The 26,392-nt window shown below is 50.0% G+C and overlaps 1 protein-coding gene across 7 annotated transcripts in view; it reads left to right on the top strand.

The window, feature by feature from the left end:
* The window catches only part of CDK5RAP2 (CDK5 regulatory subunit associated protein 2), a 169,401-nt gene that overhangs the window by 76,780 nt on the left and 66,229 nt on the right, over positions 1 to 26,392 (top strand). For 6 of the 7 annotated variants that reach the window (XM_049627905.1, XM_049627940.1, XM_049627912.1 and 3 more), the window contains 6 exons: positions 1,344 to 1,481; positions 9,303 to 9,400; positions 14,224 to 14,354; positions 15,439 to 15,548; positions 17,648 to 17,776; positions 24,740 to 24,835. In XM_049627905.1, coding sequence (XP_049483862.1) covers positions 1,344 to 1,481; positions 9,303 to 9,400; positions 14,224 to 14,354; positions 15,439 to 15,548; positions 17,648 to 17,776; positions 24,740 to 24,835 — 702 coding nt within the window. The remainder of the gene's footprint in view (positions 1 to 1,343; positions 1,482 to 9,302; positions 9,401 to 14,223; positions 14,355 to 15,438; positions 15,549 to 17,647; positions 17,777 to 24,739; positions 24,836 to 26,392) is intronic. The other variant, XM_049627920.1, reaches the window with a different exon arrangement.

Raw genomic sequence — 26,392 nt, 5'->3', positions numbered from 1 at the left:
ACTGATTCCAAGGAAAGCAGAGAAACAAGCACGAAAGGAGATGTGCTCACGGGAGGGCCACGTGGGTGAGTCGTGGACAGTATTTGTGTGGTCATGATGCTGTGAATGTGGACTGTCATTTGAATTGAAATTGTAACTATCAGGAAAAGTGCTGAGGTGGGGAGGCAGATGATGTAAGAGCCAAATCCCTGAACTTGCGCCGTAGGAGCCGAGACCCATGTTACTTTCACAAGTCAGGCCGCGGGAGAGTAGGAATGTAATATAAATAGCGGAAGAAGCCGAGGGGCTGGAAGCTGTGTTTTCCTGGGAGTGGGGCCCGGAGGTGAGGAGAGGTGGGGGCTGACGTTCTCCCTGTAAGCCGTGCTGTGCTGTTTGATTGTTACACAGCGTATATGTATAATTGGACTTTTAAAAAAAGGAAAATGAAAAGCGTTACTTCAAGCGCAGCTGTATTATAGCAAGTCTAGAAATTCAGTATTGGTTATTTGGTTTCTAATTTTTCCTGGGACAGTTAAAGAGGTTTTTATAAGAAAAAGTGCCTCTGTTTTTTTCATGTTTGTGCTGATCTCCTTTCTCATAAAAGCTTGACATGATGATAGGTTCTTAGGAATGAGAGGTGGTTCTCGTCCTTAATTTCTGACCCAGAGTGGACAGACCCCTAGCTAGGGAGTTTCTAGGTTTTAAACACTTAGAGATAGATTCCATGCTTGAACTTGGCCACGAGATCAGAGAAACGGTCTCCAGTCCTGTTGTGTTGTCAAATGCCAGATCTTCTGAAGGGGTCGATGAGGGGGACTGTGTTGTGCGTCATCACTAGGATGCTTTCATCTGTGACCACACCTCAGAACGCTTTGCAGTTTTTCTTCCCGAAGTCCAGTTTCCTTGCGGATATCGATGGTTCAAGTTTGGTCAAATTTGTGATGTTTCGAGAGAGACGGGATTTTGTTGGGTTGCGATAAACACTTCCTCTATCATCGCAGGAAGCAGACCCGGAGGTCACGCCCTGGCCAAGGGGGACCCAGGATGGGAACCCCGTCCCATGGGGCCAGGCCTGGGCTTGGTGCTCCACACCCGTTGGGCAGCCATCTCGGTGGTGGGGAGAAGGGCTTTGTAACGACTGCCACCACCTTGCCTGTGCCGTGCCCGCGGGCTGCTTTTCTCCTCGGGGTGCTGGCTGCGTTACAGTTTTGTGATTGCCTAGTATTTGGGGATGATGGAAATTTTTTCGAGGAAAATAATGTGAAGAAAAAACAAAATATGTTCCCTTCAAGAGTTCTGGACAATCTGTTACGAAGACTTTTTTTTTTTCTTGATGAAAACTTCCTCACGATTTGTTTCCATAGAAATTCAGTGAAAAAGATTCGGAAGCAGTCCAGCAGAACCGTCATTCACAGACCGGGGAGGATCTCACGGTCAGGAGTGAAGACTTCCCGGAAAAGTGCTCTTTGTGGCGGTCACCATGCAAACGGCTCTTCTCCGAGGTAAGCTTGACCGGAGGCAGACGTCACACGTGAATTCACGTTCTCTCCCGACACGTATATGATATCTGCTCTCATCTAGAGCCCCTCCAGTGCCTTCTTGCCAGTAATTGAGCTTCTAACAGATACGGGGAGGGTTCTTAGTCTGTCTGCCTTACAGATTAGTGTCCATTAGCTGAGCACTGGCATTTGCAACACTCAGGAAACTGGTAAATCACAGCTCGTTGAAGATGAGCCTAGGGGTTGCCTGGGTGGCTCAGTCCGTTAAGCATCTGACTCTTGATTTTAGCTCAGGTCATGATTTCACAGTCCGTGGGTTTGAGCTCCGTTTCAGGCTCTGTGCTGACAGTGCAGAGCCTGCTTGGGTTTCTCTCTCTGTAAACCCGCTCACGTGCTCTCTCTCGAAATATGAACTGTAAAAAAAATTGGAAAAAAAAAAAAGAAAAAGATGAGCCTTGTATTTGCTGTCCCAGGGTTCACCTCTCAAGAGCTATGTAATCTCTGTATGTAATTTCTGTGTTAAGAAAATCTTCCTGTTCAAATACACACGAAAACTGGCCCAGCAGGCCCTCCTTCCTGGTCTGGCCTCAGGTCGCTCGCCATCATCTCTAACTACAGCTGACTTCTTGCAGATTCCTGAAAGTGCCGTGTTTGCGCCTCTCTCTGTGCCTTCGCACGTGCTGTTCCATCTGCCTGGAGTGGCTTTTGTGTCCTTGTTTACTGGGTGACTCCTAAACATCCCTAAAGGAGCCCCTGTGGTGTCGCCTTCCCTGCCCCTGCTTAGCAGTGACGTCTCCTCTTCCTCCCTGGCGCTCAGCACTTTGCACGCCCATCCTCGTGTTGGTGTTATGGGATCCCCATAACACCCATAACCATCACCATAACACCCGAGTGGTGCCCCTCACCCAGGCCCTTACACACCACGGATGGCACCTCAGGGTAGGGGACTGGAATTCGTGTGTGAATCCCGATGCCTGGCCCAGTGCGTGGCCCAGTAAGCAAATGTTTGTTGAGTGAAGAAATGATTTGGTTCGTGTGACATACATACAGATTGCTCTGACCCCCAGCTTGCATGTGATGCAACTTGGCAGCCAGATGTGGGAAAGGAGAGGAGCTCACTGTAGGCCAAGGTTTTGGTTTTTTTTTTCCCCTTAAACCTGGCTTTAATTAAGTTCATACATTCAGAAGACAGAGAACTCTTACGCAAATTAGCTCCCTGATGAATGGCTCTGATCGTGACGTGCGGTTTTGTGAAGGGTGATTCTCACAATAATTAACAACCGGTACAGCACGGGAACACCCATCGGATCAGACTCGGGCAGTAGGGCTGGAGTACCTGCTCTGGTGCGGGTACCAACCCTGCGGTTACTGGATTCTGGAGAGGTCCCTAGGGGAGGGGCCAGGGCACCTGGGGTGGTTGGGGAGGACGAATCAGGGGTCGTTTTACGGCTGGTGTAGGAGTTGTTTGGCAGCCAATACTAGCTTTTGCACTGTGGATAGGCTCAGGGTCAGCCCTGGGCCGGGGGGCATCACTGACTGGACAGCGGGGGCTTTTTCTTACCTCCCACCCTTGGTGGACTGGCATTCTGCCGTTTCTCTTGGATGAGAATACCAGCATAGTGTCGAGGACCCCTTGGGCTGGGTCAGAAGACTGGAGGCCAGGATTTTTCTCTTGGCCCTGTCACCACGTAGGTGATGCTGGGCATTTAGACGGACAGATCTTCACTGACCTGAACGCATCTCATCGAACTTTGCTATGTCGAATCCTGTTTTAGTCACATAAACTGTGTCTAAGTGTCGAACGAAACGTTTATGGGTGTGTGGAACAGGCTGAGTGTTTTCCAGTTTAATCTCACTAGTTTGATCAGCTGTCCCGCTTTTTTGGTTTCTTGGGCTGGGCGCTGTCTGTACTGCGTAGAATCACAAGTGAAGAGTCATCATTTCATTTTCTGTTACATGTAGATGCTGGTGATGTTTAAATTACCACAATGCCTTAGTATTTTATTTTATTAAAAAAAATTTTTTAAAAGTTTATTCATTTTTGAGAGACAGCGAGACAGAGCGCGAGCAGGGGAGGGGCAGAGAGAGGGAGACACAGAATCCGCAGCAGGCTCCAGGCTCCGGGCTCCGAGCTGTCAGCACAGAGCTTGATGAGGGGCTCGAATCCATGAACCGTGAGATCATAACCTGAGCTGAAGTCAGACGCTCGAGCGACTGAGCCACCCAGGTGCCCTTAAAATGCCTTAGTGTTTTCGCAAAGGCTTTAATTCTGTTCTGCAAGACTAATTGCTAATTGTGGGTAAGGAATTATAAATGATCGTTTTGGAATTATAAATTTCTAAAGTGTCAGTTCAGGTAGTCCCGACTGGGCGCAGCCTGCAGTTTCCTTCCCCTCGTGCCCCTCCCCCCCCCCCCCCCCCCCACGAGAAAGGTATGCTTTTTAGACCGTAGTTCGTTCTTTGTAGAAAACGTGGATTTCTCCTGTTGTGCCCTCGGCCACTTTGTGTTGATTTAGGGTTTATCCTCTGCCCATTTCTACAAAGAACTTGAGGCTATGATGAGGTCTCCATGGAGTCTGGGCAGTCTCTGTTGCCTCTGATCACTGTGTGATCCTGAGAATTAATGCTGGACGATCAGGGAATTGAAGAACAGAGAGTAAACCACACTGACCGTATTTAAGTTGCCTCAGCCAAAGATTTATAGCTTGGCTGTTGACATGGTTGGGACAGCGCTGCTGAATTTCCTGAGTATCCAAACAAATGTCTTTGTTGCCGAGCTGTGACATAGCTACCAAAGTAGACACCATCCATTTAGCAGGCCACTAAATTGCCCTGCTTACCAAGAAGTGAGCCGTTAAGCTTTCTCTTTACATATCTGCTACCTCTTCAGGTTGTGGTCTGTGCATGACATGTGTTTCCTTCTAGTCATTAAGGAAACTGTGCAGAGTAGGAAATGCCCAGGATTTGTGTTGGAACGCCCGTTCTTCTTGCTAGTTCATGACCTTGGGCAAGTCCCTTCATCTCTCTGAAACCCACCCTCCCGACCTGTAAATGGGGGAATTGCATGCTTACCTCCTGATAGAATTGGAAATAATGTAAGTGCATTACTTAAGGTTCTTCTGGTTGCAAGCTGTGAATCCAGCATTGAGTAGTGTGGTCAAAACGATCACAGTGGGAGGGAGTATTTGTTGGGAGAGCTGAGTAGCCGTGTCTCGGGGAGGGTGAAACTGTGGCAGCCCCGTGGGCAGCAGAGGTCTTGAACCCTCGAGCTCTGTCCTTGACATGATGCACACCCAGCGTCCCAGACTTCTGGTTTCTCAGTTGAAGTCTCTGAATCCGGAGAGAAAATCGAACTGGTTCAGTGTGGGTCCAGGGGGCTGGCTCACTGACACAGGGGGCTTCCAGGGTCTTGCCCCTGTGTTTTAGGGACAGTTTTCAGATGAGAGAGGGGAGGAGGGGTGAGCTGGGTGGTCATTCCAAGGGCTGTGGAGGAACGACTGCAGAGTCAGACACAGGTAGGTGTGTGGCAGTCATACTCTCCTTTCGGGGTGAGAGACCTCCCGTCTGGGCTGTGTCTTGTTCCTCGTCTGGAGGGGCAGGAGGGAGGGTGGGGGTGGCTGCTTGTCGCTCCCTTCTGGGCAGCCTGGCCCTCTGCCTCTACGCTGAGGAGATCCACTGGTTTGTGAGATCTGCTGAGGGAGCCAGATGACTTCATTCTAATGGGGCATGATTCAACACAGGGGAGTAGGTGAATGATGAAATGGGACCCAAATGGCTCTGAAGAGTTCATTTATTTAACATGGGTGAGCTATTTGCTTCTAGGAAGACGTTGACTCACTCTGACTTCCATTATGCAAAATACCCACAGGAATCTCTGCTCTTAAGATCCATATCGGTCCCTGTGTTCTCCGCTTACCCATTTCGTGCAGATTACCCATTTTCTTGCAGATTCCTGAAAGTGCCATGTTTGTGCCTCTCTCCGTGCCTTCGCACGTGCTGTTCCATCTGCCTGGAGTGGCTTTTGTGTCCTTGTTTACTGGGTGACTCCTAAACATCCCTAAAGAAGCCCCTGTGGTGTCGCCTTCCCTGCCCCTGCTCAGTAGTGACGTCTCCTCTTCCTCCCTGGCGCTCAGGACTTTGCACGCCCGTCCTTGTGTTGGTGTTATGGGATCCCCATAACACCCATCACCATAACACCCGAGTGGTGCCCCTCACCCAGGCCCTTACACAGCAGGATGGCACCAGTCTGTGGCAGCATTTGGTCTGTGCCAGGTACTGTTCCTGGCTTGGGACATGGCTGCCCACAAGGGGCCGTCGGACCTGTCGGCAGGTGGTTGGTACGCTTGCCCCGGGGTGAAAGTGAACCAGTGCCGTGGGCGCTGGAAGAGGGCATTTTTCTCTGTCAGGCAAGGCTTCCTGGTGAGAATTTGGCCTAAGCAGACCCCGTAAGGTGCTTGGGAGTGTGTCAGTGGAGAGGGGTGAATGATGGTCTCTGCGGGGCGGGGGCGGGGGTCGTTCCTCTGGAGCTCGGATGGAGGGGTTCCTCCGTCCCACTGAGGAGGAAGAGCGGGGGGAAGGGAAGTGCAGGTGTGGGCAGCTGGCAGGGGGGGGGGGGGGTTCAAAGAGCTGCCGGCGAGAAGGCCGGAGGGGAGCTGAGCCAGGCATCCGGGCCCTCGCCTTGCAGCGGGTGGTCCTCTGGGGCCCCGCCCACCACCCTCCGGTTAAGACACGGGGCCTGGGCGCACACACTCCACATCTGGAGCCCAGTCCATCCGACAGAAGTCCGTATTTACCCGTTTCTTTTCCTAGCCCTTCTTGGCTGGCTTTGCAGTTACATATGTAAGCACAGACTCTGACCGCCGCTTGTCAGCTGGACGGCCTCAAACAAATGTTCCCTGTCAGACAGTCAGTTTCGTCATCTGAAAAATGGGAGGACTAACACGCTTCCCTGGTTTCCATCAGACACAATCTGTGTCCCAAGTGCCTAGCATAGCGCCAGAACGTGGGAACAGAAGTTATGGCTGACGTTATCGAGTGTTTATCTTGTACCGGTCATCACCCTGAGAACTTTGTAGAGATGAGCTCATTCGGTCTCCTTCACCGCCCTGTGAGCGACGTAGAATCATCACCTTCCTTTAGAGGTGTGCATATTGAAGCACAGAGAGGTTGAGGAACTTGCTGAAGGTCACACAGTAAGATCACACCCTCCTAACTATCCCTGCCCTTCATGGTAGGTGCTCAAGAAGCAGTAGGTTTGTTTTAACGTTTGTTTATTTTGAAGAGAGAGCGCGAGCAAGGGAGGTACAGAGAGAGAGGGGGCAGAGGATCCGAAGCGGGCTCTGTGCTGACAGCAGAGAGCCCAGCGCGGGGCTCGAACTCACAAACTGTGAGAGCGCGACCTGAGCCAGAGTCGGACGTTCAACCGACCGAGCTGCTCAGGCAAGAGGCAGTAGTTTTTAAAATTTTCTTCATCATTGTTGGCTGCCTTTCATGTGGTTGACAGTGACAGTGATTCCCTGCCAAGCGCCCCGGTGCGTCGCATCCATTCTGGGGCGTGGATGGCTGGACTGAAGAGCTCAGGCCTCAGGGCCTGGCTGCCTGGGTCCGCGCCCTGCCTCTCCACCTGACCTTGGCTGCCGTCAGCCCTCTGTGCCGCAGCTCCCTCATCGCGGAAACGAGGAGGGTGGTGACACCTCGGCTCCCTGGGTTGTCGGGAGGCCTGAGAAAATGCCCAGGGAGCACTGAGCACAGTGGCTGACACCGTCTTGTTATCCTGTTCAATTCTTCCCCGGGCTCTTCTCGGGGACCCTCTGTTGACGCACATGGTGTGTACAGGTGGGAGCCGAGAGAATCCCACGTGACACTGTTGCTGTGCACAAAAGGCATATGGGAGCTCCCTGTGCCAGGGCCATGTGGCGTGATTTACAAAAGGGCCCGACATTTCTAGCAGTCTGGGTACCTAACTTCTCATGATCGAGCTGGTGGTTTAGCGTTTGGACCCCTTAATTAGCAGGTGGTGCCTTTGCCTTGTCTTGTTCAGGGCGAGGGGCCTGGCGGTGTTCTCGCGGGTCAGGGGCCCCTAACCTTTCCTTGCCCTCTGCATCCCTGCGGCAGTCTGCGGAAGCCAGGGATCTCTTCCCTGGAAAGGTCTTCCAATGCATAAAATATATGCACGGGATTATAAAGGAAGCCAATTACTTTGAAATTCAGTCATCAGACTATTGAAAAAAATCTGCTTTGGAAATGGTGCTTCTTTATTAACGCGTTAAACGACGGGGTCACATGGTGAGTATAGTGACCGCTGTGGTTCTGAAGCGGCGGTAAAATGAATATTTTAAGATAACTTGAGATGCCTGTAACACATACAGGGTCCCTGTATTTCTTTGGGATGACACCGTCACAGGAAAACACCAACACCGCTGTGGTGCAGTAACCGTGCTCCTTCGGGTCCAGTCAGGTTTCCACCCCTGTCCCGGGTGGTATCTTAACTTTAGGAGAAGGCATAGGTCAGTGGGAAGTACAAGGGCTGCTTGCTGTTCTAGTCTCCCCACGACCTGAGCGCCTCCCTCGAGCATTTAGGGAGCATCTCGTCCACGCAGGACGCTGCCCCAGTCTGTGCATGTTAACTTTATTTAGCGTTCTTCCCTTGTCTTGGAATAATTTCAAATTTATAGGCAGGTTTCGAGAATAAAGGATTTTACCTTTCCTGAGGCCTCTGAGAGCAAGTGGCCCACGAGAAGCCCTGTCCCCTCTGAGTCCCCTAGCGTGTATTTCCCGTAAGCGGGGACACTGTCCTGTGTGCCATGGTGCAGCCGTCAAGGGCAGGGACTAGGCCGACTCCCCACCGCCTTCTAATCCTCAGACTCACGGGTGCTTCACTGCTCGTCCCGTAAAGCCCTTCGTGGCCAGAGGATCTGATTCGGGATTGCACGTTGCTTTGTCGTGATTCTTTAGTCTTCAGTCTGGGGCAGTTTCTCGGTCTTACCCTTGACTTTCATGCCCTTCATAATTTTGAAGTGTCCAGGCCAGTCATATGTAGAATGTCCTTCAGGTTGGGTTTGTCTGACGTTGCTGGGTTGATCGGGTTCAGGCAGGTGTATTTGGTGGGAATATCCTCTCATCGCAGCCTGTTGGTCCCCAATTTAGATTTGTCTCATTACCGGCCACGCTGACTTTGACGGCTTTATGCAGGTGGCGCCTGCTAGGTGTCTTGACTATATGGTTACTCTTTTTCCTTTGTAATTGGTAAGCATTTTGAGGTGTTTTGAGCCTATGTAAATATCCTGATAGTCTTCAAACTTTCACCCATTGGTGTTAGCTGGCTACCTCAGGTCACATAAGTAGGTTCCAGAGATCCCCCTTAGATCCCTTTGTCATCATTCTGTTCCGGATGCCTTTAGAAGCGGCTCACTTGGCCTTTTCTGTTTTAATGTAAGTCCCTTGTCCCTTTTGGTTGATGAACTTCTATCCTCTGGGGCAAGAGCAACGTGGAGAGGCGTTCTCTGTGGTGTTGCGAAAACGATGACCAGCCGCTTGGAGGGGAGGCGGTTTCACGACTGGTGGATCGGGTGACAGCGATGATCCTTTTATAGCAGCCATTCAGTGTTGGAAGCACAGCACTCGGCTTTGTTCCGAGGGACGTGGCGGGCAGTCATTCCCCACTCCTCCTGCAGGTGGTGCTCTGCGACCGTGGCCTGCCTGGCAGCCTGGCACCCGGGATCACCTCCGTTTGGATTTAGAAACTACCCACATATGTTTGCATAACGTCAGGATGGACTCTTTTACAGTTCTCCCCTTAATGTCAGATGCCCGTTGTCATTTCCAGGAAAAGCAACAATTAGACTATGAAGAGCTGATTCAAGTCTTAAAGAAGGAGCAGGACATCTATACTCACCTGGTAAAATCTCTGCAGAACCCAGACAGGTAAGGTTACTGTTTGGACCTCACACTCCTACGTAGACACACGTATTCCGAATAAATACGGTTGGCGTCTGAGGCAGCAAAGCCATCCTGGTTTGGTCAGGAAGCTTAGATGATGCTTGGATGATGGTTGCCTGACTTAAATCGGGTAAACCTATTTTATATCGAGAAGCATCTGACTTTGGGGTTGATTTCTTTTATTCTAATGAACTTAGGATAAAAATAACATAACAATAATTTCTCAGTAATCTATAGTGCCTTCTTAATAGATCTAGAAACACTTCCATGTGTGTTACCTCGTAACAATTGTTACCCTATTTCCCATAAGGCCACGCAGACTGAGGGAGGTTGAGTGCCTTTTCCAAAGTTACACAGGTGGTGAGTGACCGAACCCAGGGGCTCATACAAGGTTCTGGAGCGACTTGTGTCTTTATAGAACTGCTGAAATGATTTGGTGCCCGTGAGGTGTGGTGACGAGAGCCCCCCGCGGGCGAGTGCTCTTGTTCTGTCCCGGCTCTGTGTCCGCGGGCAGGTGGCCCACTCTGTCCGGGGCCTCTGTTCGCCAGTGCGGGATTGACCTCGGTGATTTTTCACCTCACAAAGTCCTCTCTCTGCACAGTGGGGGTAGTTACAGGTGAGAGGATACGGTTCATTTCAAAACTATACAGAAGTGAGGGAGGTGGGTTGGGGACACCGAGGGAGCGAGAGCGGCCATGGCTGCCCGGTGGTCAGGGCTGGGCTGTGAGTAGATGGGCAGGGGCTCATTGTATTAGCTTTCTTCGTTTGTGTCTGTTTAAAAGTCTCCATAATAAAAAGTTAAGGTATTGGTCCCCTTACTGCTCCTTCTAAGACTTTCACTCTGGCTGGAATGGTCTTCCATTCCTTCCTTCACCAGGGCCTGGGCCGTGTGCCCTCCTGCTTCTGCCTTCGCACCGTTTCCACAGCCTGCCTTTGTCTCCCAGAGGTCCTTGAGGATTCATCTGGAGGGCTACCCTCGTGAGGAGGCTGTCCCCAGGATGGTTGTCGTCCTGAGTTTTCTGCCCTCGCAGCTGCCTTTGCCACCCTCTGGGCACGTGTCTGTAACTGGCCTGCCTCCTCGTGGGGACCCTGCGCCCCCTCCGGGTGGGATCCTGTGTCGCTCAGCTCCATTTCCCCCGTGCCTGTCACCGCGGCTGGGGCGGAGTAGCCACGCAGGAAGCCGTGAGTGGACGGGCCCCCCACCCCCCGCCTGGTCTTCTGAGAGATGACATAATTTTCAGATTTGTTGATCTGAAATGAATTTAGAGAAAATGGAAACATGCCGATGAGATTCTGGGAGTAGGCGTCACTCTGTAAAAGTGGGCCTTTTCCAGAAGCCTCAGCAGCTCGGCGTTTTTACAGGGGGCGGGGCCGGTGAAGCTGGGAAACTCGGGGGCAGCGGGCCAAGTCGGGTTACCTGGGCAGCTTCTCTGGGTCCTGGGCCGCGTGGGGTGCTTGGCACTATCTCAGCTTTTACTGCTCCCTTCCAGAAGCGCCTTCCCCTGCCCTGGCGTGACGGCCTGTTAACAGTGTCTCCAGATAGTGCCACATATCTCTTGGGAGGTTAATTGTCCCCAGATGGGAATCACTGCTGTAACTCCCGAGAATCAGAAAGTTTGGCTCATAAATACCCTCTTTTCGGTCGGGAGTTGCTCAGATGTATGGAAAGAGGGAAACGCCTGTCGAGTTGTCTCGTGTGTGTTGGGCCCTGTGCTGAGCTCTTTCCCGTGCAGCTCTCGTTTCATCCTCAGAACAGTCCCGAAGGAAAGGTATCAGCCCCATTTCACAGATGAGGAAGGCAGGGCTCCGGCAGTTTGACCGACCTGCCCGAGGTCCGGAGCGGTGGTGCCGTCGGGAGCTTGGCTCCGGCTCCTCGTTTCTGCCTCCCCCTGCCTCCACGTTGCAGAAGGAGGACTGCGCAGGGCTTTTGTTTCTTTCCAGGCGAAACACCTTTTGTTCCACCAACTCCTCACACCTGGAAAAGGCCCTGGAGTTAGGGGAACATAAATGACAGGCACAGGAGCAACAGCGGTGTACTTTTCACCCTGTCAGGAAACGGAGGAGGGAGTGCAGCCGGTCGCGTTCCTCCGCCCTCATCGCAAGAGCTGCGTGGAAACACGCTCCTTTTTTTTCCTCCTGCTGAAATGTCTCTGCAGCACGGCTGCATCCGAGCGAGTGCTGTGACACCTCCGTGAGGTTTTCCATCAGCCTTACAAATTGATCATTATGATTGTCTTGAAATGGAACTAGGCACAGGTTGCTGGTAGGGCCCCTTCCCTTGCAAGGAGGCTGCTTCACAGTGAACCATCGTCAAAGCAGCGAGCATAGACGATTAGACATAACGGTTTATTTTCCTTCTGATGTATGTTGATTTATGTGCGCGGTTCGAGGGGTGGAGCTGGAAGAAATCTCTGAAGGAGAGTGGGGCTTGAGTCTCAAGCCCAGACGTCAGGAGCAGTTGCTGCTAATGCTAACCCTTTGGGGGCTCTGGATCCCTTTTGAAAAATCTGATGAAAGCTCATGGGCCCTCTCTTTAGAAAAACCCACATGTTCTTAAGTATTCGCATGCGGTTTCAAGGTGTTGATGGACCCTCTTAAGGAACCAAAGGTCAGACGCTGGACAGAGAGTGATGTATTTCTCAGTATTTAAAAGAGGAGGCTTTCTGATGTGTTAAGGTGTTTTGCTAGTCTCGAAAAATGTTCATATATTTTGTTTTAAGTTTATCTGTTTATTTTGATAGAGAATGTGTGAGTGAACGGGGGAGGGACAGGGGGAGAGAATCCCAAGCAGGCTCCGCACTGGCAGTGTGGCTTGGAAATGTGGTGCCCCAAAATATGTTCATGTACTTTGACCCAGCAGTTGCACTGCTGGGAATTGGTCTTAAGAAACGAACCTGAATGTGAAAAGGCTTTAGGCACAGAGATGTTCAGTGAAACATCGCTTATGTTATTCAGACGTTGGCCGGGGTCTCTGTTCCTCTGAGAGCTGGGGGCACTCAGTTCAGATCCCTGCCAGGTGCCACGTCAGTAGGAATCCAGAGCCCATCTGGTGGGTCTGTACTGCCCCAAGTCAGTGGCCACGAGCCATGGGACTATTTACATCTGAATTAAGAAAAATGCGGCATCCCGTTCCCCAGAATGTTAGCCACATTTCAACTGCTCAATAGGCACATTTAGCCCGTGGCTACCATATTAGTGCATAGACAGAACACTTCTAACTTCCAGAAGTTATGTTGGACAGCAGATTCCTGCAGATTCTGGGAGGTATGCATTTTCATGGCCTCTTGTGAATTCTGGGCTGCTGGTGTCATGCAGGCTCTCTGTGCAGGTCACGCTGTGTCACACAGACCCAGATGTGAGACTGAATGGGGCTGACCTATCACAATGGAGTTCTGTTGGTCCCTAAATTGGTCCTTCTCTTCCTCCCATTATCAACTCCCTTTCTTTCTCTTCCTTCCTTCCTTCCTTCCTTCCTTCCTTTCTTTTCTTTTCTTTTCTTTTCTTTTCTTTCTTTCTTTCTTTCTTTTCTTTTCTTTTCTTTTCTTTTCTTTCTTTCTTTAATTTCTTTCTTTCTTTCTTTCTTTCTTTCCTTCCTTCCTTCCTTCCTTTCTTTTTTTCTTTCTTCCTTTCTTTTCTCTTCCTTCCTTCCTTCCTTCCTCCCTTCCTTCCTTCCCTCCCTCCCCTTGTTTTTACCCCCAGTACTACCTCTTTCAGGAATGACACATTCGCTCTTCTCACTTGTCCCCTCTTCTGAAGCCTGGGTGCCAGGTGACACGCAGGCCCTGGAGAGCCTCCCCATCCACACCCAAGCCCTTGTGAGGCATTACTCCAAACAGAGAAGTGTTCTGGGCAATTACGTTATTTCTTTTTATTTACACCTGTAGTAAAAACTTGGAAATGACCCAAATGTCCACTAATAGAGGATGAGTTGGAATAAACGGTGGGAAGTTTACTTGATTAATGTTACATAGTCACTGAAAATGATGCTTGCAAATAATTTCCAAAAATGTAGGGAACTATTTAAGTGAGGAATGCACAATTCAGTATCTGACACCAAGTACTATTTTCACCTTGTAAGGGTGAACACTCAAGGAAAAAGATTGGGAGGAAATGCAGTCTGGGGGCGCCTGGCTGCCTGTCAGTAGAGCATGCAACTCTTGATCTCGGGGTTGTGAGTTCGAGTCCCATGTTGGGATTAGAGATTACTTAAAAACAAATAAAATCTTAAACAAGGAAATGTAGTCTGCCATGTGTTAACTGGTAGTTAATTAATGTTAGTTAATGTAATTTTTGTTTTCTTATACTTTTGTATTTTAAATTTTCTATAAACAAGTAAATCCAACTTTCATAACCAATAAAAAAAAAACCCACTGATGACATAACAATCAAAGGGAGGCTTGCTGGCTTTTGCATTTTTTAAATTAATTAATTAGTTAATTAATTAATTTACTTAAAGTTTATTTTTATTTGAGAGAGAGATAGAGAGCAAGCGGGGGAGGGGCAGAGAGAGAGGGAGAGAGAGTCAGAATCCCAACTAGGCTCTGTGCTGACAGGGCTCGAACTCATCAACTGCAAGCTGAAATCAAGAGTCGGACACTCAACCGACTGAGCCACCCAGGCGCCCCGGCTTTTGTCATTTGAAACACAGATAGGTCTGCGTAAAAATTTCTGGTGTCTTCGGGTGATGTATGGAAGTGTTGAATCACTGTATTTAGTCCATACCTAAAAGCAGTATTACCCAGCGTGTTGACTAACTGGAATTTAACTAAGAACTTAAAAAAAAAATCCTGGTGTCTTGTTTTACGAAGTATCAACAGCCTGCAGGCCGAGCTGAGCAGCATTTTCGCGCTGCGGACGCAGCTGGAGCAGGATGTGCTCTCCTGTCGGAATTTGCAGAGGACCCTGGAGGAGCAGATCAGTGACTTTCGGAGGCGGGAAGGTACGTGCCCTCTTGCATGTGTTTCCCTTTGGTTTTTCCACGTGGAGGGCCTTGGCTGAGCTTGAAGAAAGTCCTAAAACTTAAGTAGGGGATGGGGAAGGCACGGGATTTCCTCTGGGTTCTGTGTTAACGTTGGCTCTCCCAGTCTGCGTCCACCTGGCTTTGGCCTTGGTGCAAAGGCCCAGCGCGTCATGTCCGTGCCTCACAGGGTGTGCCGGGGGGTGGTACCTCGCTGCCTCTGCCGCGCTCTCATCACTTGGTGTTTCTAGATCCGCGTCACCTCAGGGCCCACCACGTCTGGGCTCTGCCTACCGGGGTACCCACTGCAAAGCCTGCACCACACAGACCCACAGCCTGGAGGTTGCCGTTTCGCGTTGAAACTTTGCGTTTAGCGTTGTGACCACAAAGGGATTCATTAGGGAGGGACACAGGGTGAGGGGGTGAGGAGCCTGTGGTCTTTGCATTGCTCTGCTCATCACAGCAGCACTTGGCCCGCTCCCCCCCCCCCCCCCCCCCGGGGGGGGGGTTTTCTGCAGAGGAAGCAGACCCTTAACGTAGGTGACCGGAGATTCTCTTTTCTTAGATCTAGCAGCCCATTTTCTGTACTTGGTGTGCTCACTACCACAGAGGGCTCCAGGGCCAGTGAAAGATACATCGGGCACGTGTATTTCCCTGGAGCGTTACCCTTGAGGGTCACATCTCATTTTCCTGTTTTCTTACCTAAACAGAATCACTCCCCCATTTAAACCGAAACCACCATTTGCCTGTGCCGCTCAGAATGCTCCCTAGGTGCAGCACTTCGTGTGCAAATTATAATTCAGAAAAGGCCGCAGTGAACGCCTGCAGCCCATGATGAAACCATACATTGAGATATCAGCCTGTAGAGAAAGAGGGAAAATTACTTTTGCTCCAAAGGTGGTGCATTAAACTCCCTATTTGTACTTATTCCCCCTTGTAGCAACCCCCTGCCCCCCTTCTCCCAATTCAAATTGCCTTACGTGGATTGTACTGGGATTGGTCTTGGAAGGATCTATTTCTGATATTCTTTTGCTCTCCATGGCCCCCCCCCTTTTTTTTTTTGTAGAAGAACCATTTTCATTTTATAGCGATCAAACATCTTATCTGAGTATTTGCCTTGAAGAGCACAATCGACTTCAAGTGGAACATTTTTCTCAAGAAGAACTTAAGAAAAAGGTATTGACCTGTTAACTTTCCTTGCTTTGTTGGTTATTTGTTGTGTCTTGGGCTCCTGATCCTGAGGTGTAAGATTGTGAAAGCCCCTTTCCTCTCCTTTCTTCCCTCTCTCTCGGCCGGTCTTTGTTCCTTTGGTGTATGTTACCTCCCGTGCCCTCCCTCGTGCCTGATACCCTCCTTCTCAGGCTTGAGGCCCGGCCCAGTCTTGATCTCTTCTAGGAAATGCTCTCTATCCCTCCCTCAGGTCATTCTCTTCTCTTCTCAGACCTGACTGCATTCGTGTCATGCTCATAATGACCTGGAATGATCTGGTTACTCATCTGTGACCCCATCAGGTTGTGAGCGGCTCGAAGTTAGTGATTGCATTTTATTTATTTTTCATTTTCCAGTATCTACCACACAGAGTGGGAGTTAATACCTGCTTTTTGAAAGAATAAAGGTCCAGGTTTGCTGAGTAAATCTTTTTTAAAACTAGAAACCAAGTTTCTCAACCTGTTGGTTGTTGGTGTGGTTAGAGTGGTTTAGTGTTTCAAGAGCCTAAGAACCACTGCGAAGAGTAGGAAATGCGAGCTCAGAGGAGACTGATTTATTACAAAATTACCATATATGTATGACAGATTCGGTTTCTGCCTTGGGCTAGCTGACATTCTGGTAGAGTAGTAGACACGTGCACAAGTAATTGCATTGTGGAGGGTGAGGGTCGCTGAGGTAGGCGGGTGTGCAGGGTATAGGTCGCAAAGGCAGCAGAGGAGGAGGGGTTAATTGCCAGGGGGTCGGGGGATCCTCACTTGATCAGAGGAGGCTTTTCGGCAAGTGAGGCCTGAAGTGGGTTTTGAAGGACGAATAGGAGCTTGTCTAGGTGGAGGACTTTTTCAGCAGCAAGAGATGGAGTAGGTGCAAGGCACTAAAAGTAAAAAGTCGAAAGGAGAATTTAAAATTTTTCAGGATTTTGGGAGGAGCGGAGCACGGAGCGCCAAGGCCTTTTAGTTTTGGAAGATAAAACGAGGATCGCCGACAGCACCTGCGGCAGCGTTAAGGCCAGGAACCAGGTCACTCACGGTTGGCACTCGGCAGGTGTTTGCGGAGTCAGAGGGTTTTGTTCTTCTCACTCCCGCCTTGCGGGGTGGGTCCAGTTTGTGTTCATGTTTGGCTGTATTAGACATCTGTGTGTAGTCGGGGTGGGACGTCCCACTTTATCTGAGGGGCTAACGATTACTCTGTTAGGAAGTCTGTGAAATGACTGGCCGGCGGGACTTGAAGCTTGCAGGGAATGGAGGTGGCGTCTGTGAACTGCTTATGTACCTGGTCCAGCAAAGCCCTGTCTGGGGGCTCTGGGGGCTCAGCTCCAGGCCCGCTCTGCCTCTGCGGGGGCAACTGCCCTTCCCCACGCGGCAAGGCACCTTGGCCATCCTCGTATGTCATTTAGGCCCCTGGACACCCCCGGCGGGTGAACCTTGGGCAACGAACTTCTTTGTTCGGTGGCTCCTTGTTGTAAAATAGGGATAGTCATTCTAGCCTGTCCACCTCCTCAGGAGTTTTGTAAGGAATGAATGACTAAAGCTTGCGGGCGTATTTTGGTAGCTGTCGATTGCTTGGTGATGGAAGACGATTATTATTACTGACATCGCTGGGTAGGTATACAAAGAAGAAGGTCGATGCTATGAAAGAAGACTGATGCAGTCTCAGAAATGTCCGTCTCGGGGCTTTTCCTCCAGAGGACCCCAGGTACGAGGCAGAGATCGTATTAGCCGTCGCTAGTGGGGCACGTAGATGGTGCCAACGTCCTCAGTGCACCGTGACCGTGATCACCTTCAATCCCCACTGTAGCCCATTCCACAGATGAGGAAATGGAGGCTTAGTGCAGGATCATTCTGCCTTGAAGCGGTGGCCGTGGGATTAGAACACAGGCATGCTGGTGGTTTTTCACCGTACCCCGCCTAGCCTGAAGTCTGGAACCAGCTGCCTGAGTCTCCATAATTGTGGTTTATGGAGATGCTGGAGAGTCTGCTCAGGAGAAGGTCTGTGTGCAGGGCCCCGGGCTCAGGGGCGCTGAGGTCGGCTTGTGGGTCCCCAGCTCTATCTCTGCTCTTGTCTCTCAGGTTAGTGACCTGATACAGCTGGTGAAGGAACTGTATACAGACAACCAGCACCTGAAGAAAACCATTTTTGATCTCTCCTGCGTGGGTTTCCAGGGGGGTGACGGACCTGAGGCAACAGAGCAATCAGAGGTAAGAAGAAACGTTCGTGTTACGCGCCGACTACAAAACGGTAACCACCCCCTGAATGTCCTCAGACGGCACCTGTCCTGAGGAGGCCCCTGTAGAAGCTGCCTTCGCTGGACGTGGTTTTGAGGGCCCTGCTAGGTCCTCCTCACGTCCAGGTTCTGTCTGCATGGACACGTTGGGCGTATTTTGATACCTTTGACTCCCGAGTCGGGCCCTGGGGTCTGGGCCACGGATGGTGAATCTGGATGGGTGGGATGGCCTCAGAGGGATCCGGAGAGTCGCCGCATCACCCAGGTAATTTGGGTGGCGTAGATGCAGCTTTAATGAATGACTCTGTTAACGTGGAAAAGCACATGTGTAAACACATTTTTCATTTTCTTGGTGTATTAATCTTCTGAATTCTCTGCAACTTGTCACTCGGCCTCTGGACCGGTGGCTCTGACTGGATGTGTCGTCCCTTCGCGCACGTAGCCGGGACTCCTGCGCTCTGCCTTGTACAGGGGACGTGGTGGGGAGCACACAGCCTGTGCCAGCACAGCCCTCGAGCCCGGCTTCCCGGCTGTGGGAATTTTCTGCCGGTGGCATCGGAAAGCCCGGAAGGGCCACGAAAGGTTAAATCACGGTGTCTCTTCGAGGACCGCAGAGAGCGTGTGGTTCGCTGGGCTCGTGTACCCGCAGGGCGAGTGAGAGGCCCACTCTATTAGCTGTCCAGCCCCGTGGAGAGACCGGGGAAGCCTTATCTGGCCTGGTGACATCCGGGCGTCCGATTCTCCATTCTCGGCCTGTGCGTACAGAAGGGGGCCTGAAGTTGTGTCGCTGAGAAAGAGCCTGTCCCTCCCTTTAGCCCCTAATTGGCCTCGCTCCCCCGAGGGAAGAGCCCTGCCCCGGGCGTCTGTGAAGCCTTTTTCAGGGGACCGGGGCTGTACTGGCCACGAGGTGCGGGAGGCCCTTTTGTCTCTGGGTCCCGGGCCCCTCAGTCTTCCTGCTGACGGTTGTCTTGAACTCGGCCTAGCTGGCCAGGTAAAAGGGGGTCTCGTTGCCACATTCCGGGAAAGATCCGTCAGCCTTGAAGCTGTCTCCTCCCGCCTTCAAAGGGGGAGCCGCTCAAAGGTATCTACGTTTGGCTCAGGCCATCTGCTGTCTTTGAGGGAGGGAACGTTATTGATCGTAGTCTCCCGGGCTCCAGATGATTTTGGAAACTAAGAATATCTGCAATCCATTTAGGGAGAAACAAGTCTCTTGGTTTGTTTTCTCCAAGGCAGCATTTTTAATAAGCAGCTCATTCTTCACCCACTTCATTTGAGTCGTAAATGGCGAGTTTGTTTGTTCATTTGCCCTTTGAAAAAAATCTGTTAAATGTCCCATTATGTCCTTTGGAGAACAGAGGCTTTTTCCTCTTCCCACTCTGAGATCTTAATAACCAGCCGATTCGGATTTGAGTCATTTGTCAGATTGCACTTCAGCTTGATGTTCCCTGTGAATACATTTGTCCTGTGTAGCAGTGTTCCATCTTCCCCCAGAATGGGATGGGAGGATCCCAAGATCCGCATGGGAAGGAGGCTGTTCCCACGGTGATCCTGAGCCGAAAGGTTGCGGGCGTGAGGGTGGGCCGGCAGAGAGGGGCCGCTGCCTCTCCCCAGGCCAGTTCCCCGGGGGCGCGTGTGGTTCTGCTCGGAGGGGGACTGGAGACGCCCAGGCTATGCACAGCCTTGTCCCAGCAGCCGGGCTCGCGGAGCAGGGGCTGGGCACCATTCCCGCTGAATGAGAAAGAGTCAGGCGGGGCGGGGGAGGGAGGCGGTGGGAAGCAAATCGCTTTTGTGTTTTTAAAATTCAGTATTTTTCTCCAGTGTTTAATTAACCCACAGCATTGGGTTAAAATAGAGAAAAGAAATTACCCCGATCCTGTCACTTTAAAACACGCATAGTTAGTTAACATTTTGGAATCCTTCCTTCTCTGTTTGTGTGTATGAACATGTACAGGCCCACAACGCATATATGGTTTCGTTTCCTGTTTCTTCCCAATTGCTGTATTCCAACATAGCATCTTATTTTACCTAATGAAGGCACTGAAATTTAACTAAGCCCCTGATTATTGTTGGACATGTAGATGGTTTCTAGAGAGTCACTCTTTTCAATTACCTGATGAGGGTCTTTGGACCCAAATCTCTTTCTGGGTTTAGGATTTTTTTCCCCTGGGACTGTATTGGGTATTACGTATCCCAGATACGTAACTTCTAGGTCAAAAGTACAGATGTAGAAAGATACAGGTATAGAAAAGCATACAGTTTGTTTTCATAGGGGCTCCCCCTGCAACTTTTAATTTGACAAGGGGTCTGAACAGCGGGAGGCCCTTGATACGGTTTGTCGGGTTTGTCCTCAAAACGGATGCCCTGGAATGGGCCCCCTCCAGCTGGCGAAGACCACGCTTACTCCCCGCGTGTGGGCCGTTCGCTTCAAAACCAGCCAAACAAACAAAAGACTGAGGACAGGTGTCCCTTGGTTTTAAAAGTGCCTTAAAATAGTCTCAGATCGGTTTGTTGCTGTCTCTTCATGTTTGTTTACTGGTTACTAATTTATGTGCTTGAGAATTGATGCACAGGAGTGACTGGGGCAGCCGGCAGTCAGGGTGCTGCTGAGCCTGCTTTGTGGGCAAACCCTGAACTGTGTGATGTGTGCCACCGTCCCCTCTGAGGGGCAGGATGTCGGATACGTGCATTAGTGCGCAGAAGGGCTTAGTCTCTATGAGGACTAACATCCCTATTTGCTTACGTCACCATTTATAGAAACGGCTAGAGAACTAAGATCTTTTTTTTAAATTTTTTTCCTCCTGGAGGGCAAACACGGATTGAGGGGCATAATTTAATTGAACGCAGAAATTGGAAGGGCTGTCATTCTGAATCAGAAGTAGGCCTTGTGTGACTCTAGAGGACAGACATGGTACTCCGAAGTGGAAGGTGCTGGTTAAATTCTGCTATTAGTAACAGAATACAATTTCGTTTGTCCGAAGCAGATTTAATTTCATTAAAAGGAGGCGCTTTCTAACAGTCTAATTTCCTAAGTTACTATGAATTTTACATGATGGATAAAGAGCCCTCGGCACGGTGCCTGGCGTGTAGTAGGCACTCAGTAAAACAGTTAATTTAATTAAAACATTTTTATTAAGTTTATTTTGAGAGACAGAGACAGCATGAGCGGGCGACGGGTAGAGAGAGGGGTAGAGAGAGGGGGAGAGAGAGAATCCAAGCAGGCTCCTTACTGTCGGTGCAGAGCCCGACACGGGGCTCAAACTCGTGAAACCGTGAGATCGTGACCCGAGCCGAAACTGAGAGTCGGATGCTAACCACCTGAGCCCCGCAGGCGCCCCAGTTTCGTTTAATTTTTTTAGTAAGTTAGTGGCCGAGTTGGGCCTGCAGCCTTCTTCTGGCTCCTGTTCCGTGTTTTCGTGACACCACGGGCCAGTGCTGCCGAAGTTTACCGCGCCTGTGACTTTCCCGGGGAATCTTGTTGAAGATTCTGGTTCTGTCAGTCTGGCATGGGGCCCGAGAGTCCACATGTGTCATGAGCTTCTGTTGCTCCAAAGGACACCCTTGGGGCAGCAAGACCAGAGGTAATCCCGAATACTTTTTGGTCTCAGCTCTCATTTTGAAAGACTCTGTTCATTCCTTTGCTCTTTCAGCAGGTACTTCATTGTGCACCCGTGTTGTTAGAACTCAACGCAGACGTGGGCCTGCCCCGGCTGCTACGTTGGGCACAGAAGCTGAGGGGCAGGTGCCCCTGGGTGTGGGGAGGACTGCGAAGGAAGAGCACGGTGTGCCGAGGGAGTGAGCGGACAGGGGTCCGGCCTTCTCTTTTGAGGTCGTGGGTAATTCTTCCTGGAGGAGGAAGGAGAGCCCGAAAAGCAGGTCAAGAAAGAGTAACCCAGGAGGTTGGGGCAGAACCAGGATGGTGCAGACGTTACGGAGCGATGCTTTACGGAGGGGTGTCCACTAGGGTCAAGTACTGTCTGAAGACCAGAAAAAAGTGGTGGGAAGTTGTCAGTGAGTCATTCACGTGTGGAGCGAGGGACATTTCTCTCTGTCCACAACATTTAATTTCTTGGCCGTTGCTGGAAATTGAGTTTACTTTTAATTTTGACCGAGTCGGCAGAGGTAAAGAGAAATGAACGTTGATCTTGCTTTCGCTGTATGGGGTAGTGGTGTGGTTGTGGTTCTGGAAATGAAGAATGGCTTCAAGGATTTTGAAATTTCAACTGGGAATGACGTGGGTTAACAGTACTGTGCTTAGCTTAACTTAAGGGGAGACCCTTCCTTTATCCACAGGGTCAGGGATGAGCTTCTCTGTGCCTCTTCCCTGAGCCAGTGTGGGTTCCGTCTCCCGTGTCGGATGGTCTCTGGGGACCTTTCACGTGCAGTAGAGAGTGTCAGCGACAAAAGCCACAGTGCCAGAGGTGGGGATAGACACTTCTTTCAAGAAGCTTGGAGAGGGGCAGGGAACGCTCAGTGACCAGAGCTGTTCGGGAGCAGAGGGAGACTGTTGTTGTTTTGTTTTTTAAAGATGGGAGAGACTTTCCCCCAGAATTTTATCCTGAAAACAATTTAAAAAAAAAAAAATTTTTTTTTAACGTTTATTTATTTTTGAGACAGAGAGAGACAGAGCATGAACGGGGGAGGGGCAGAGAGAGAGGGAGACACAGAACCGGAAGCAGGCTCCAGGCTCTGAGCCATCAGCCCAGAGACCGACGCGGTGCTCGAACTCACGGACCGTGAGATCGTGACCTGAGCTGAAGTCGGACGCTTAACCAACTGAGCCACCCAGGCGCCCCAATCCTGAAAACAATTTAAACACCTCCAAGTGAGGAGAACCTGACGGTGAACACCCACACACTCCCCACCTAGATCCTGCTGTTAACATGTCCCGCCGCATTCACTCCATCTGATCTTTTTGATACATTTTAATGTAAGTTACAAATACCCGTTCCCCTGAAATACTTAAACACGAGAATCTTAACTTCAGTATGTGTTTACAGTTATTTTTCCTTTTAAGGTTACATTTACGTACATTGAAATGTACAAATCGTAAGTCTGTGTTTGCTCAGATGTACAAACGTATGTACCTGTGTAACCCACGCCTCCGCCAGACCCCTCAGCGTCCCTTCTCATCAGTTCTCACTGCTCCCCGCCAGCCATTTTTCCACTTCCGACCCCCATGTGTTAGTTTTGCCTGCGCTAGGCCTTCACAGGAACGGAATCATCAAGTAGACTCTTTTGTGTAAAGCGTCTTGCACTCGGCATTCTGTTTTTTGAGGCTCATCCGTGTTGTTATGTGAACCAACAACACAGTCCTTTTTATTGCTAAGTAGTATTCCATCTCACAGATACATTAAAATTTGTTTCTTTGTTCCGCTGCTGCTGATTTGCATTGTTTTGGTTTGGGGACATTATGATAAAAATTGATCTGAACACTCACGTACAGATCTTGAGGTTTTCACTCTTCTTGATGAATACCTACGAGTAGAATTCCTGGGTCATAGGTTTATTCGTTTTGTAGGAAATTGCCAGTACTTTCTCCACAGTAGTCTAACATCTTCTACTCCCACCAACAAGTTTGAGAGCCCTGGTTGATCTTTATCACTTGAGAGTGTTTTAGTAACGAGGGAAGATGCCAGTAGAGGGAGAGAAGCCCCTGGCCCGCGTGGAGAAACTTGACGCCTTGGTGAATATATTCGTACGCGTCCGGCCTGTTTAATGTTTCGTAGTTTAGGGAGCTCTCATTTGTGAGATCATTGGTTCCGTTTGATCCTGACTGCAGATTTGGCTATGATTAGGTTGAATGTGTTCTGGTCTTGAGAAGGTTTCTAGAAAATGACTTAATGAAGGCAAATTGCTTTGTTTTGTTTGCTTTCTTCCAAAATAAGGGTTTCCTATAAAAGGAAGATCAGAAAAACGTAAGTTGGTCTGGGAAAATTATGGACTGGATGTAGGAATCGCTAAGTAAAACTATAGAGACAGAACCTTAGAAATCTCATGCACAACACGCCCGGCAAGTGACTCAGCAAGCGACACTTGAGTGCAGAACTTACAATTTCATCGGTGAGGAGAGGTTTAGTATAATTTTTGCAACAGCTCTGACTGATTAGCTCCCTGGGTGTGGCCACCTCTCCTCTCCCATTTTGATTTGGTTAATCCAGGTGTCCCAGGACTGGAATTTTCTCTCTTCCGGAGAGCTGAGATCTGGCCGTCTCAGGAACGTCGTACTGCCCGTTCTGGAGAATGCACAGTGCAGAAGCTTTGGGCCTTCCTCCTCTTTAAAGCCTTAGGGATTTATGCTGTCTTTATAAAAGACTGCTCCTCGTCTCCAAAGCATAAAGTTACCGTCAGGCAAGGTCAATACTCATTAGCGATGAGGACTTTTTTGTCAACAGAATGACAGCATTGTTGGGACTGTCCATCTCAGCTCTGTGACAGTCCAGAAGGAGGTTTATGTGCTGGGCTAAATAGGAGACGTGATGCAGAAATCTGGCAGAACATAAATTTCATTTACTGCTTTCTTGCTATTTGATACTTTCAATTCCGTCAATAGCTTTTTTCCTGAACTCTTGTTACTTTTATATAATCTGAAAATGAATTTAGCAACGGCAGGAGTGGCAACAGCACAGCAGACAGCATGCTCGATCTACAGCAGCTCGGGGAGGGCCTGCCAGGGCAGGGGAATGGCTTTCGTCATTTCTCGGGGCCTTTGTCCTGACATTATGCCCGATCCTGGGCAGCTGCGTGTGATTGGCTAGAACCAGCATCTCTAACTTTGGTTAATTTTTATTTCATCGGCTTTGGCATTCGTTTCTGCCTCCTTTTTGGTTTGTTTTTTGTTTTGCATTAAAAAAAAAAAGACATCGCTGACTTATTCATACATATTCATGCTACGCACTTTTTTGGGTTGCGTTTTCACACCATTCCATGCTCCATGTAGCTTCTGGCTAGCAAGGAGGACGAGGACACGACCAGACTTGGAGAGGATGACGAGAATAACTTCCTGAGCGACCAGCTCTCGGAGCAGAGCAACAAGGTAGGAACGTGGCGGTCCACCCCGATTCCGTCCTCCCCTCGCTGTGCCCAAGCCAGTCCTCCAGTTTGGGATGAATCCGTTGGCTTTTCTGTTCCTCGTACCTGTGTCGAGTGTTTGCCGTGTGCCAGTGGAGAGCAAAGACACTGAGTCTCTCTCTTCTCAGACCACACACGGGGCGGAGAGCCCGTCAGGGGACAGGAGGACATACGTAGGGCTGCCAGTAAAAACAGGGTTGTTGTAAGAGAATAACAGGCTTTGGATGTTGGACCTGGTCAGATCCTTAGAGATCTAACCCCGCCCATTTGTTTCGTGCGTTGGAAATCGAGGCCTGTGAGGGGAGGGGGTTTCTCCAGGACACAGCGTCAAGTCAGTGGCAGAGCCGAGGTGAGGGCCCTGTCCCTGGACTGCTGCGAAGTCCCAGATCATGACCGGAGTGTGAGGACTCCCTTCTCGGGGGCCCCCTCCGGTCTCCTGATACGGAACCCAGCTTCGTGTCGTCTGGGCACTGTTGAGAATTTGACTCCTTCCCTGTAGAACGTTCCTCCAGTCACATCCATACTGGGCATTTGGAACAAACATTCTCCCAACTTGAAAGAACCCGAGAGACCAGGGCACAGTGGGAGACAGGAGGCTGGAGGCTTGGCATTTGTGACCTTCAGAGTGTTCGCGTTCTCGTGGTCGTGAATGGGAGACCATTAAGAGGTGGATGGTTTGGGTGAGCAGAGCAGCTCCGAGTGGGTGCCGATTTTAAATCTTGCTGTGTATCTTCATGACCTCCGTTGACCCTTGCTTAACCCCCGAGCCCGAGTTTTTCTCAGGGGAGTTAATACATCCTTGCTGGAGTGTCTGTGATATTTAAATAGAAAGGTGTGTACCAAGTGCTCGGTAAATGCTATCACTCTTTTTATTAGCGTCTCCGAGACCTTTCCTTCTTTGGAAGTTGCTTATTTAGATGGATGTAATAACTGGGTTGGTGGCAAACAAGACCCTATAAATAACGGCTCGTTGGTGTGGGTCTTGTCTTCCATTTAAAAATCTTAATCATTTCACAAGTGTGAGAGAGGGGTGTGATGGCTAGTGTGTATATCACCAGTAATGAAGTCAAGGGGAGTTATTTATAGACGGATAGAAGAGATTTACAGCTTTGGAAAGGGGGAGAAAGAATGCTAATTGCAGCACCTCCAGACATGCCCAGCACAAGCTTTAACTAGATGCGTCCTCGGTACCACTCCTTCGGGGCCCTCGGTGACCCAAGAAGGTGGATCCGTAAATAACATCCTCCTGGGAGTTTAGGAACTCTCTTCTTTTCCTAATGAGACAAATCAAAGTCATGTTAATTAGGATGTATCTGTAAAGAGTGAGGCGCCTTCCTGATAGGTAACGGGGAGGATACACTGCAAGACGTAGATGATAGATGTCCACAAGGTCGTTGATGGCACGGGCTCCCTACCCTTCCTAGGAAGAACTTGCTAGGAGCTGGCCAGGGGGCGGGGGGACACATGCCTGGTGGGCAGGACGCGGCCCTTCCTCTCATTCTTTTTCTCGTGGTCACCCCGG

Source organism: Panthera uncia, chromosome D4 (genome assembly GCF_023721935.1).
Source record: "Panthera uncia isolate 11264 chromosome D4, Puncia_PCG_1.0, whole genome shotgun sequence".
NCBI classification, from domain to species: Eukaryota; Metazoa; Chordata; class Mammalia; order Carnivora; family Felidae; genus Panthera; species Panthera uncia.
The sequence above is the reverse complement of the archived record's forward strand: the minus strand, read 5'-3'. Positions and strand labels throughout refer to the sequence as shown.